The 11,128-nt window shown below is 41.7% G+C and overlaps 1 protein-coding gene across 2 annotated transcripts in view; it reads right to left on the bottom strand.

Annotated features, from left to right (window-relative positions):
* Window positions 1-9,972: 9,972 nt before the first annotated feature.
* The window catches only part of klhl13 (kelch-like family member 13), a 35,782-nt gene continuing 34,626 nt past the window's right edge, over window positions 9,973-11,128 (bottom strand). For both annotated transcript variants that reach the window (XM_084564664.1, XM_084564663.1), the window contains one exon: window positions 9,973-11,052. In XM_084564664.1, the coding sequence (XP_084420790.1) occupies window positions 10,565-11,052 (488 nt within the window). In that variant the 3' untranslated portion in view covers window positions 9,973-10,564. The remainder of the gene's footprint in view (window positions 11,053-11,128) is intronic.

Raw genomic sequence — 11,128 nt, 5'->3', positions numbered from 1 at the left:
TAATCCCAACAAACTTGCAGCTTTAAAATGAATTATGTGGTTTGAATTATCCAGGCGGTTTAAAGCTTTTCTGTGTCAAAATCTTAATTTAATTTGTGGACAAAATCACAATAGAAAAGTCAACTGTGCAGAGTTTCCAGTTGCTGTTCTGAACTCTTTCTTTCTTTCTTTCTTTCTTTCGAAACCACCTGACTGGGTCATGAGAAGGAAACAGCTGGCTGATTTTATATTCCTGGTGGATTTAGAGGTGGTTTTGCTTGGTCTCCAGTCAAATTTGAAACTTAAGTGTAGACTGTTGTTGTTTTAGATATTGAGCACTTGAAACTTTGAATATGTAAGGCCTTAAAGAAAACAATGAAGTCAAGATTTTGAGACTGCGCAGCCAGCAATCATCAGTTTAAATGACAAACTATGTTTTTAGAACCTGAAGTGATGTGGTGTAACAATTAGGCATTTAAATTCTTTCAGATTCATATTCTGGTCAGGTGCTTACTTGATTCACATTTAAAATAATATGTGCGGAATAGGTGAATTAGTAAAAATCCTCAGATCTAAAATGATATCCTGGTCCACACTGCACAAGCTGTTTTTTCATCTGCTAATTATTTGCTGATTTCTATCTGCATACCTCACGATCCTGACGAGTTACTCTCCTGAGTGCTTCAGCGGAAAAGAAAAAGACGGGATACGTTTTTAAAATGCCAGACAAAAACCTCCCAGACTGACGCAGAGTCTCTTCAGACAGGTTTTGAAATTAGTAGGAATAATGTGGTGGAAGATTATCGGAATAAAAACAGATGTGAGGTGAAGAATGTACGCTGGGGAATTTTATCTTTTCGGCCCATTAGCAGTAACTGTTCTTCATTTTTAGCACCTTCAGTGAAAGACAAAGCAGATAATGGCTCACAAGGTCAGCAGTGAGGACATGTGTTGACAGGATGCTTCTCACTCGAGATGAGTCACGTTGAATCAATGCTGTGTCACTCAGTGATCCGGTGACTCGTTTTACCTATCTGGGGAAGAGGCAGTGAATTGTCTACATGACTAATGGTGACAGTAGTTAGTGCTGTTTAGTCTGTGAGCTTATGTTTGACATGATTTTATTTCTGCTTCTGAAGTCTGGACTTCACCTGCAGGTATGTATGCTGTTCTGTGGTTAATGATGATTAAACAGACAGACTGAGGAATGACTCACAGTTAGCGTGTCTAAAAATGAGAATGTCACGTAGGCCCTGGAGCAAATGTGATATTTCCAAGGTGTATTATGCAATCCAGGAATTTTATCAGTGTCTTTCAGAACGTTCAGATGAAGGATAAGGGTATTTTTTGAACGCATATTCACAAAGTGAAACGGTAAGGTAGACTTATCACCATGCCAAATCAAAAAGCCATCTCTTAAAGGAAAAGTCTGACTCGAAGAAGTCTGACTGTCTGCAGCAAAGCACAGAAAAGGACATTAATAATCACAACAATAACCACATCTACAAAGTTGAATCATATAGAGGTCAATAACAGAGTAGAAATGCTTCAGAGGTTTTAAGGCAACGTGAGATAAAACAGGTCTCCAGAGGCTCAGGTCACCTGCAGGTGCAGCAGTCAACAGTACTGCACAGCTAGAGTCGAGAAAACTGTTTGGATGCTTCACTTAAAGTGGCTCTAACTTATATTTTTATATTAACTCTTAATCAAATATGAAATAAAATGCAAATCATCACTTGACTGAGCATGTTCCTTTGGTTCTATTGAGGTCAGTGTTTAGATTTTAAGGCTTCACTGTACTCTCATCATTACTATATTACTGGTATTACACGGTATTACTGTAGCCGACATACCTGATATAGACAAACTGAAATGACAAAGAGAAAGAGCAGCTACAGCTGAGACTAATCCTTCAGTAGTATGATAGATTAACTTTATAACCTTTACACCAGCTTTGGCAAAATAAAGTTCTTTTTTCATTATTTTGTTTTTATATATGTATTATGTTATGTGGACAAAAGACTTCATTCTAAGTCTTTTTACTGATCTTGTTTTCATAGCAGTGATTTTCATTTTCTCGTTGCTGAACATTTAAGAGGCTTTTCTGCAATGAAAAAAACTGCAGGTTGTAATATTGTACTCATCTCATAACATTATTCTGGTACCTATTCACAACCGTCATATCCATGCACTCAACTATTCATGAAAATATAATTTGCAATACTTTTTTTTTTTTTCATCCACCAGCAGGGGCACTAATGGCTCCGTCCTCTGCCCGCCGGGGTCAGCTTTTACAGGGCATAAATGTTCAAAGTAGGTCAGGCGTCCATCAGTGTCCATTACTGGAAACAGTCAATCCTCTGTCAGCAGTGTGGGAAAACGTACTGGTGTTATTGAAAAGTACAAAGGTGTCTACTTCCTTTTAAGCATTTTGTGGACAGGACAATGAATGAAAGAGAATGCCAGTTAGTTTAGTTGACCTTTTTACAAGGGGAGTCTGCGCTGTGCTGTGGTCTTCATTAGAGCACGCTATGTGGGTGGCTGTACAAACTGATCCCCGTCCTGCGCGTGTCTCATCCTGTTTACCCCTGTGACTGTCTGCCTTGGCTCAAACTGCAAGTCTGTAAATAAAAAGATTAAGTTCTGTCTCCAAGTCTGATGTCATCGGCAGGATGAGTGGGGTTTATGCAAACGCTGCAGAGCATACGTTAGAACACATTTCTCCTTTTGGCATCTTCACTCTGAAAACAACAACAACAATGCAAAATAATAAAAAATTATATCTTTCATCATCCAGACGTCCTTAAAAGCAGGTTCAGCGTGAGTCAGGAAGCTCTGTCCTGGGCTGCCCCTTGGACTGAGGGAGGTGGGTGACAGGAGAGTTCTGGCTAAACTGTCCTCCATGCTGGACAATGAGCCCCACCCCCTGCACGGTGACCTGACAGGACTGAGGAGCAGCTTCAGTGACAGACTGCTTCACCCTCGATGTGTGAAGGAAAGATACAGAAGGTCTTTCCTTCCTGCTGCTGTTAGGCTCCACAACGAGCACTCCTAATATGTGCAATATTATTACACCTTATGGTGTAATAACACAAGTCCGTGCAATATATCTTTTATCGATTATATCTTTGACATTTCTGCATGCTGTTGCAAACTGCAATTTCCCCACTGTGGGACAAATAAAGGTTTTCTTATTCTTATTCTTATTATTTGATTGCTTTTCACAGGAACCACTAGAGGTCATCATTGCAAAGAGCACTGCAGAAATAAAAGGCACCTCTGGCATGCACTCAGTCATTGTGTAGTGGAGATGAGTTGTTCTAATAGGGATAGAAAATGCCACATATATCTCATGGGAGTTTGAGGAGAACGGTTTGTGTTTGTAGAGGCAGATAAATACGAGCTTTCTGTCACTTCTTCTTTTCCCCAAATTCTCAATTCCTCACTGCTTGACAAGGCAGGCGAAAGGGGCTCTCCTCTCAACTCCTGGGACGGCTGCGCAAAAAACGTTCCATAAAGCAGGAGAGGAGAAAATCTTTCCTTCTTTTCCCCCCCTTATTTCCTTGTATGAAGAGCTGGGGTAACCATGGCAACCTGGCACTATACAGGACAGAGATGAGGAGGTTGAGACCGAGCTCAGCTTCTGGAGGAGAGTTATCAATCACTTTGGCAACATCGCTGTCACAAACACAAACACAACTGCTCTTTCACCCTTCACCAGACTTCACGGGGCGAGATTCATGACATTTCATCAGAAAACAACAAAAGCAGATCTGCTCCGGTGTGTCAGCGCGGAATTTCTGACGGATGCATAAAAACCTTGAGCATGTGTCACGTGAAGATCATGCAAAGGTGAAAAAAGTGCTTGCAGAAGGCTGTGTTAGGCTGACAAATGACGTACATTTAGAGTGCTTGTGTACAGTTCTGAGGTATTTTTATTTTCTTGCCATTTCACAACTTTTGTTGTGCTTTTTACTAGCTTTCTTTTATATATCTTCTGTCCCTTAACTATCCTTTTTTGGCCTGTGACTGCTTAAAAATGTCTTCTGGGACATTTAGATGCCGCTTCTTTCAATATCTGTTCAAATGACGCAGTATTGTAGAAAAAAAACAAAAACAAAGATTAGACACACATAAAAATGCCTAAACTGGAACTATCTTAATCATCTTACAAACCTGCAGATTTATTGTGTGCCTTAAAGGGTCTGATTCATTGGTTATGGACTAAACTAGCTAATAATGATCTCTTAGCTGAGCTCTCAGGTTTTGAGCTTTTTTTTTTTTTTATTAATAATTATCTCTTCATTCTTCAGTTTGGTTTCCCAACAGAAATACAGTAGTTTTTTGTGCAACAACTTATTTTTTCTTAAGAAACTGCAGATGTGTGTGCTAGAATTAAATGTGCATAATTAGGAAACGGACAAACGATCTGAATCTTTGTTGTTCATCGTCTGATTTCTGTTGTTTTTGTTTTAAACCTGCAAAGAAACTGAGCAGTGAGTTCAGTCGTAGACGTGGTCTCTTTACATGAGGATACGTCCTGTAAATTTATTATAATGCTTAATAATTAATAGTATTTTAGAGCAGACCTTTCAAATGTGCTGTGTCAAAGTTTTAACACACTGCCACAACATCTATTTTATAAATGTTAATGCAAACATAAATTATTAGAAATTATTGGACTCATTTTTTTTCTGCCTTAAGGCTCACTTTCATCTCATCTTTCAAACAAACATGTTCCTGCACTTTTAGAATCGGCACGCGTGCTTTTGTGCGTGTGCTTTAAAACTTTGAGCAGTGATTTATTTTAAGCGAGTTTGTAAAAAGGCTTCGGTTTGAGCTCAGGTGTTGGCGGCTGAATCTCTAACACAGCAGGAAACCTGGAGGGACGTTAAGCCGGAGCTGTATTTAACCTTGTGAGGTCAAGTAGTTTTCCCTGAGCGGCTGAACCGTTCCAGTTCTTCACTCCTCTCAGCTGGTCCAGAGGAAGTGGCTATAAATGTGCTTTACTTGAGGCAAACTTGAGATACTGGGCAATATCAGAAATATGAAAACGACTTTGTATAACAACATGACTTTTTGTACTCTCAGTACATAACCTCAAAGTTTAAATCCCTCAATGTGCAAACTGCATTTTTCTGTCTGTACTTACCCTTGATTTATATTCTTTACCTTTCTCCTTTTCATTGTCAGGGGGGCACTGGAGCATATCCCAGCATGCATTTGGTTGAAGGTAGAAAGACATCTTGGACAGGCTTCATGCCTATCAATACTTCAAATCCGCTTTGAGCTGTGGGAGGGAGCGTGCATGAAAAAAGTGGGAAAGCATTCAAAGCGAACACAGAAGAAGTGCAAAAAAACCTTCCCTTCACTAGCATCGCTGCTACTGTGTGACCTTTTTGAGTTGGTGCTTTTTACAATCGAGGATGGAGAGAGGTCGTATTGTGTGCGTCCTATCCTGTGTTTTGTTTGTCAGACTGAGCAGTTTGAGGCTGCACAAGTAGAATATGTTCATAGAATGCTCGGAGGGATGGCAGAGGCATCAACTAAAATCTAGGACTTATGCGTACCCAGATGTTGACCCAAACAAATCCCAATTAGGCCTTTCCCCCTCCCACCTCTGGTACATATATATATATATATATATATATATATATATATATATAAAAAAAAAAAATACTGGGGCAGGAACAAGCTCCGGAACAAGAGATGAATCAGGGAGAGATTATTCAGGACACAGTCACGAGGGATAGAGAGCTCAGGAGGAGAGCAAGGACTTGACCTTTTCTGAATATTCATGATAAGGGAGAGGAGACAGAGATTCACACCCTGGTATTTTTTTTTATTTTTGATGCCTAAAACGTTTGTGGAGTCTAATAACAGAATATAGCTTGTGATTCAGTGCAAAAGTAAATATATCTAGCAGGAGGAACATCGGGATATGTTGGCTGTCTGCCAGCCAGAAGAATCAATAGCTATTAACACCATCATCCATGCAGTCAGAGGACAGCAGGGATCTGTGGCTCTGCAGACTATTTCATCAGGGTGGGGGGTGGATTTGAGGGTTAGTTACTGTAAAAGCATGCATCCCGTTGGCGGCTGTTCGGAGTGACGCTCCCTGACTGACAATGTCATCAGTGCTCTGTGTATGTAAACACTTCTAGCAGCCTGGAGAATCTAGGTCATTTTCTGGCTGTGATGAGATGAGAGGAGGAGTTGTCTGGAGACACACCGAGCAATAAATGAGTGCTGTGTTCATGTGTCAAGAGTCGAGCCGTAATCCACAGGCTCATCTTTTATCTGCTTCATGAATCAAGCGAACGTGCCTCCAGTGGCGATGAAATCCACAGAGGAACACAGGTAGCGGAGTCGGGGGGGGGGAGGATGGGCGAACGCTTGTCATTCCTTGCCCAGGTTTTCTTTGCTTCAGCACTGAGGACACGTTGTTCATTAATACCCAGACCTTTCAGTGCTCAGGATGCACAAAGCTCTGAGTCATGTAATATTGACATTGGCTCATATAAACACCAGGAAACAATGCAGCCATGCCGCAGGAATTATACAGTGGAGCTGGAACACCATGTGCTGCACGCTGCACTGCTAGAGAGATTACAGATATGCTGAGGGGGCCATTTCAAATTTGACCTTAAAGTGATTTAAGGTTATAAAGGTTTCTAAGCATTGAAGTGTCAGTTATTGTAACAGAATGTCTTCTGTCAACTGCATTTCAAATTAGTTCATACTTTAACATATATCTGGACAATGGTCCAACTGATGCACAGCAACATGGCCTGAAACCCTCAGCAATGGGAGGTAATGCCTTTATATTGTGATATAAACACATGGCAGGATTAAAAACGCCAATGTAAAACACGATCACAAGGTCCACATCCCCCAGGCCATCAGAGCTCTGAACACTCTCTCCCTGCCCCAAACAGTCACTGACCCCCCCAACAGCAACACACACACATTCCAAAACATTACACAACATTACACGAGCCCCTTTTAGCTGAGACGAGGCACAACAAACATTGCACAACTATATACATATATATATATATATATATATTCTGTCTGGCAACAGAATGTTGATTTTGCGGGAGGGGCTGGGTTGAGTTGAGGGGCCTCTGTGGATCATCGCACAGACACTTGATCAGTTTGGGATCTAGTGAATTTGGAGGCCAGGTCAACACCTTGTGCTGTTTTTCATGTTTGGGGGGGGTGGACTGTCACAAGATGGTCAATGTTATTTACATTACTTCACTGTAAAGTTAAAAGTTACACTTGTAGATTGTGGATATCTTCTGTTTTGAAAATCTTTTTGTATTGTTTGTTGTCATATGTTGTAGAGTAGCAGAGTAGTGCAGCAGCAGTTACAGTTAGTAATTCATTGTACGCGTCTTGTCATATATGCAGCATGGTGGGACTAAGAGAAACAGTATTTCACACATCTGTATGTTCTTGTTAACGTATTGTGGCAGTGATAATAAACATGATTTGAAGTTCTGCATTTACATAGCACTTTTCTACCTTATAGGAATTTGAGGTGTTTCTCATTCACCTGTTCCCACACTCACGTCAATGACACTCAGCTTCAGTGTCTTCCCCTAGGACACTTCAACATGTGGAGTGGCTGGGGATCAAACTCCAGATCCTGCAATTAGTGGGCACCATAGACCATTAAACATGTGCCTTAGCTTAGTTGGTTAAATTTCCTGTCTAGATAACAGGAGATCATGGGTGTAAATCCCAGTAGTGCCTCTAGGAGTCACGGTTAAAATGGAGCTAAATGCAAGTTAAATGCACACACAAAAAAAGAGTTTTGTGTGTACTAACACGTATGGATATTTAATGGATGAATGAAAATCCAAAATGACAACTTCACTGTATCGTGAGAAGAAAAATCAAGGAATTTGAGTGAGTGGGTTTCTTTCTCTGGGTCCAATTAGACACACAGATATTGTTTTTCTTCCTGCATAATGAAATCCAAATTGCCATATTTACAGTCTCATATTTTGATAAGGCTACTGGGGACCATGAATATCTGTATAATCTCTACCAAATCCATGCACACAGACTGTGCTCTGAACCAAAACTATGAACATATGGCAGCACCGGAGCAAAAGTTACAGAATCTCACCAAAGCCCTTCCTCTGTGGACCATAAACGTCAGCACAAGCTTTCAAAACAATTCATCTAAAAGTTGTTGGGAGATTTCAGAGCTGCCTTAAAGTAGTGAACCAGCAGAGTGACACAGAGCCAATCCACTGGCACGGCTTAAAAAGAAAATATTCTCATAAAGCCCTCGTGCACTGATTTGCAAATCTGTCTCCAACACATGCAGACAGATTAAGAGAGATAAATGCCATGGTGGAAACAGAATGGGAACAATCTGACAGCTGACAGATTTACATAATCTCAAGATTTATTGTTATATCTCTAAGAGCGTATTCAGAGCAAAGACTCAAACATACGTCCTCTTTTCCTGATCGCAAAGTTTAGGTTTTAGTGCAACAAGTTTGGGATAGTGGATAGAGAAGCAGTGACCATGGTCACTGGGGCCAATAACAAACCCCTAGTAGGTCTGTACATATACATGAGAAATAAAGCTGAATTTTATCAGCTTTCAAATAGATGATTTGCTACTAAAATACAAAAACCCTGACTAATGGCTTCAGACTGAGGTGACGGAGAGAGCAGACAGTAAGCAGAGTATGATACATCATCAGTGTAATGACCAGGCAATGACGACACTCTCACTAACACACCTTTACCGTCTCTGCTTGCGTACGTCTTTTTCAGTCAAAACTGCCTATTTTTAAAACTGAGAGAATGATGTGAACTGTGTCATAAAAGAAGGGACTAGACAACAAGCAGCGGAGTAAAAATAGAGCTTCTGAAATGTCAAAAAAAATTCTAAAAACAACATGACAAAGCTCAAAAAAATAACACAAAAAAAAAACGACCGGGAAAATAAGCACATACATTCATTCATTCATTCATTCATTCATCTTCTGTACCCGCTTATTCCTGTTAAGGGTCGCGGGGGTCTGCTGGAGCCTATCCCAGCTGTCATCGGGCGAGAGGCGGGGGTACACCCTGGACAGGTCTCCAGTCTATCGCAGAAAATAGACACATAAAAATACTAACTTTACTCTCAGTCATATAAGAATTGTAAGTAAATCATTTAAAAAAAAAAAAAAAAGGTACTACAACATGAATTCATAACATGCTATGAACAACATGCGTAACAGGCCATGCATTTAAATCTCTAATCTGAAGCACTGCTGCAGCAACTCATTAGGAGGATATAATGACAGTATAATGAGGATTTAAAGGTCCAGACCAGACTCACCTGATGCTTACACAAACCTTTTGTTCCCGGTAGCAGCGTGAAGCCCATGTCTCGGACACCATATGCTGCTATTAAGGCTTTAATTGTCCAGGAGCAGGTGGGCAGATTGCGGGCGACACCGCCGTCTGTCTTGATGCCGGGAGGAGAGGCGACAGCGGCGAAAGTGCCAGATTCCAGTTAACACTGGTCAGCGGCATGTTTACATCACAGGGAGGCGGCTATTTCGGTGATTCAACAGCTTTCTGGGGCCAGTGTTAACACACGGACCAAGCCTCTGATCACAGAGGAGGCCCGAAACACAACACTGCATAGTTCATGTCCAACAATGCAGAATAATCCGTTAATAATGGTTAAGCAAAGCATCTCCAGTGCCATCAGTCTGATCTGATTTTACCTCAGCGCCACAGTTCATTCATTACAGAGAACAGAAAACAAAGACAGAGAAAGCCAACTCAAGTACCGTATACACAGTAAATCCCAGTCGACTACCAGTCATCCAAAATCAAAATCTCTAAATAGTTTAATCAGTATGTTAAAACAAACGTGACCTTTACAGTCTGCTTGTTAAAGGTGCAAAACTACGTCCAGTTTCATGGGTTTCGAGGACCAGCCAGCTGAAACCAGTAATGACAACAATGTTCAATTATTTTCAAAATGATCTTTATTAAATTTAGAAAACATCATTTTGTTAACAGTTTCATACCAATAGCAGGAAAGTACTGAAACCGTAAGAGACGTAGACGGGGCCTTGGCCAACCCCTGAGTTAAAAGCCATCGGTGTTTTTGGAGCTCATCCGTCCCTACACTTCGGCTCTCTGGGGTCACCTGCATCTAACCTGGCATAGACTAGAAGAGAGAGTCAGTGTGGTAGTCAACATCTCAAGGCAGAACACCAAAAGAAACGAGACATAAGAAAACTTCGTAGACATCAGGTAGAAAAGTTGATTTGCAAATTCACTTTTCAAGTCAAGGTATTTCCTGCCAAAATATACCGAGTATGCAACATTAACATGTAATTAGGTTGCCAAACCGTGTCGGTACGTAGGTTTAATCACTCAGGGAGGGGTTTCTGCACAGCTTTAGGGGATTAGGTCTTGGGGATACTTAGGGATGCAGTACAGATATTGTCCGATGGGGAAGTGCAAACAATGTCTAGAAGGTGTGTTTGTTGAGGGGGTTCTGTGGGTAGGGGTTACGGGGGTGCAAAACAGGGCTCCCCCATTTTACTCATCAAGGTGCTGAGAGGGGCGACTCTCTGGAGGGTGAGCCCGAAATATCCTCGGGAGGGAAAACTGTGAGAGTGCAGGCTCGGATCCCGCCCAGCGACTCGGGCAAGTCAAAAACTTTGTGCCATTCGTCTTTCTCGGGGTCGTACTTCTGTACTATTTCCACCATGCAGCGATTGTTCCACGAGTAGCCGCCCACTACATAGATCTTATTCTCAAACACAGCCACGCCAACGTCGCTCTGACCTCGCAACATGGCGGCAATAGGTGTCCACAAGTCGAGGGCAGGGGAGTAGTATTCGCAGCTGAGAACGTCGTCGTAGTCGCTAGTGCCCCGGAAGTGATTGCCCCCGATTACGTAGAGGCGGTCGCCCACTGTGCACATGCAGTGGAGGCCACGCACTGTTGTCATGGGTGCTTTCTGAGTCCATTTATCCGCATCTGGGTCAAAGCACATCAGCTCCTTCTGAAAAGTGTCGTGAGTGATTCCCCCTGCAGCGAGAAGGGAAAAGAGCAAATTAGCCTCAACGTCACTGGGGGAGGAAAACACTTTGCGGACCCGTCGATC

This window comes from Chelon labrosus (assembly GCF_963514085.1).
Source record: "Chelon labrosus genome assembly, chromosome: 17".
Classification (NCBI taxonomy): domain Eukaryota; kingdom Metazoa; phylum Chordata; class Actinopteri; order Mugiliformes; family Mugilidae; genus Chelon; species Chelon labrosus.
The sequence above is the reverse complement of the archived record's forward strand: the minus strand, read 5'-3'. Positions and strand labels throughout refer to the sequence as shown.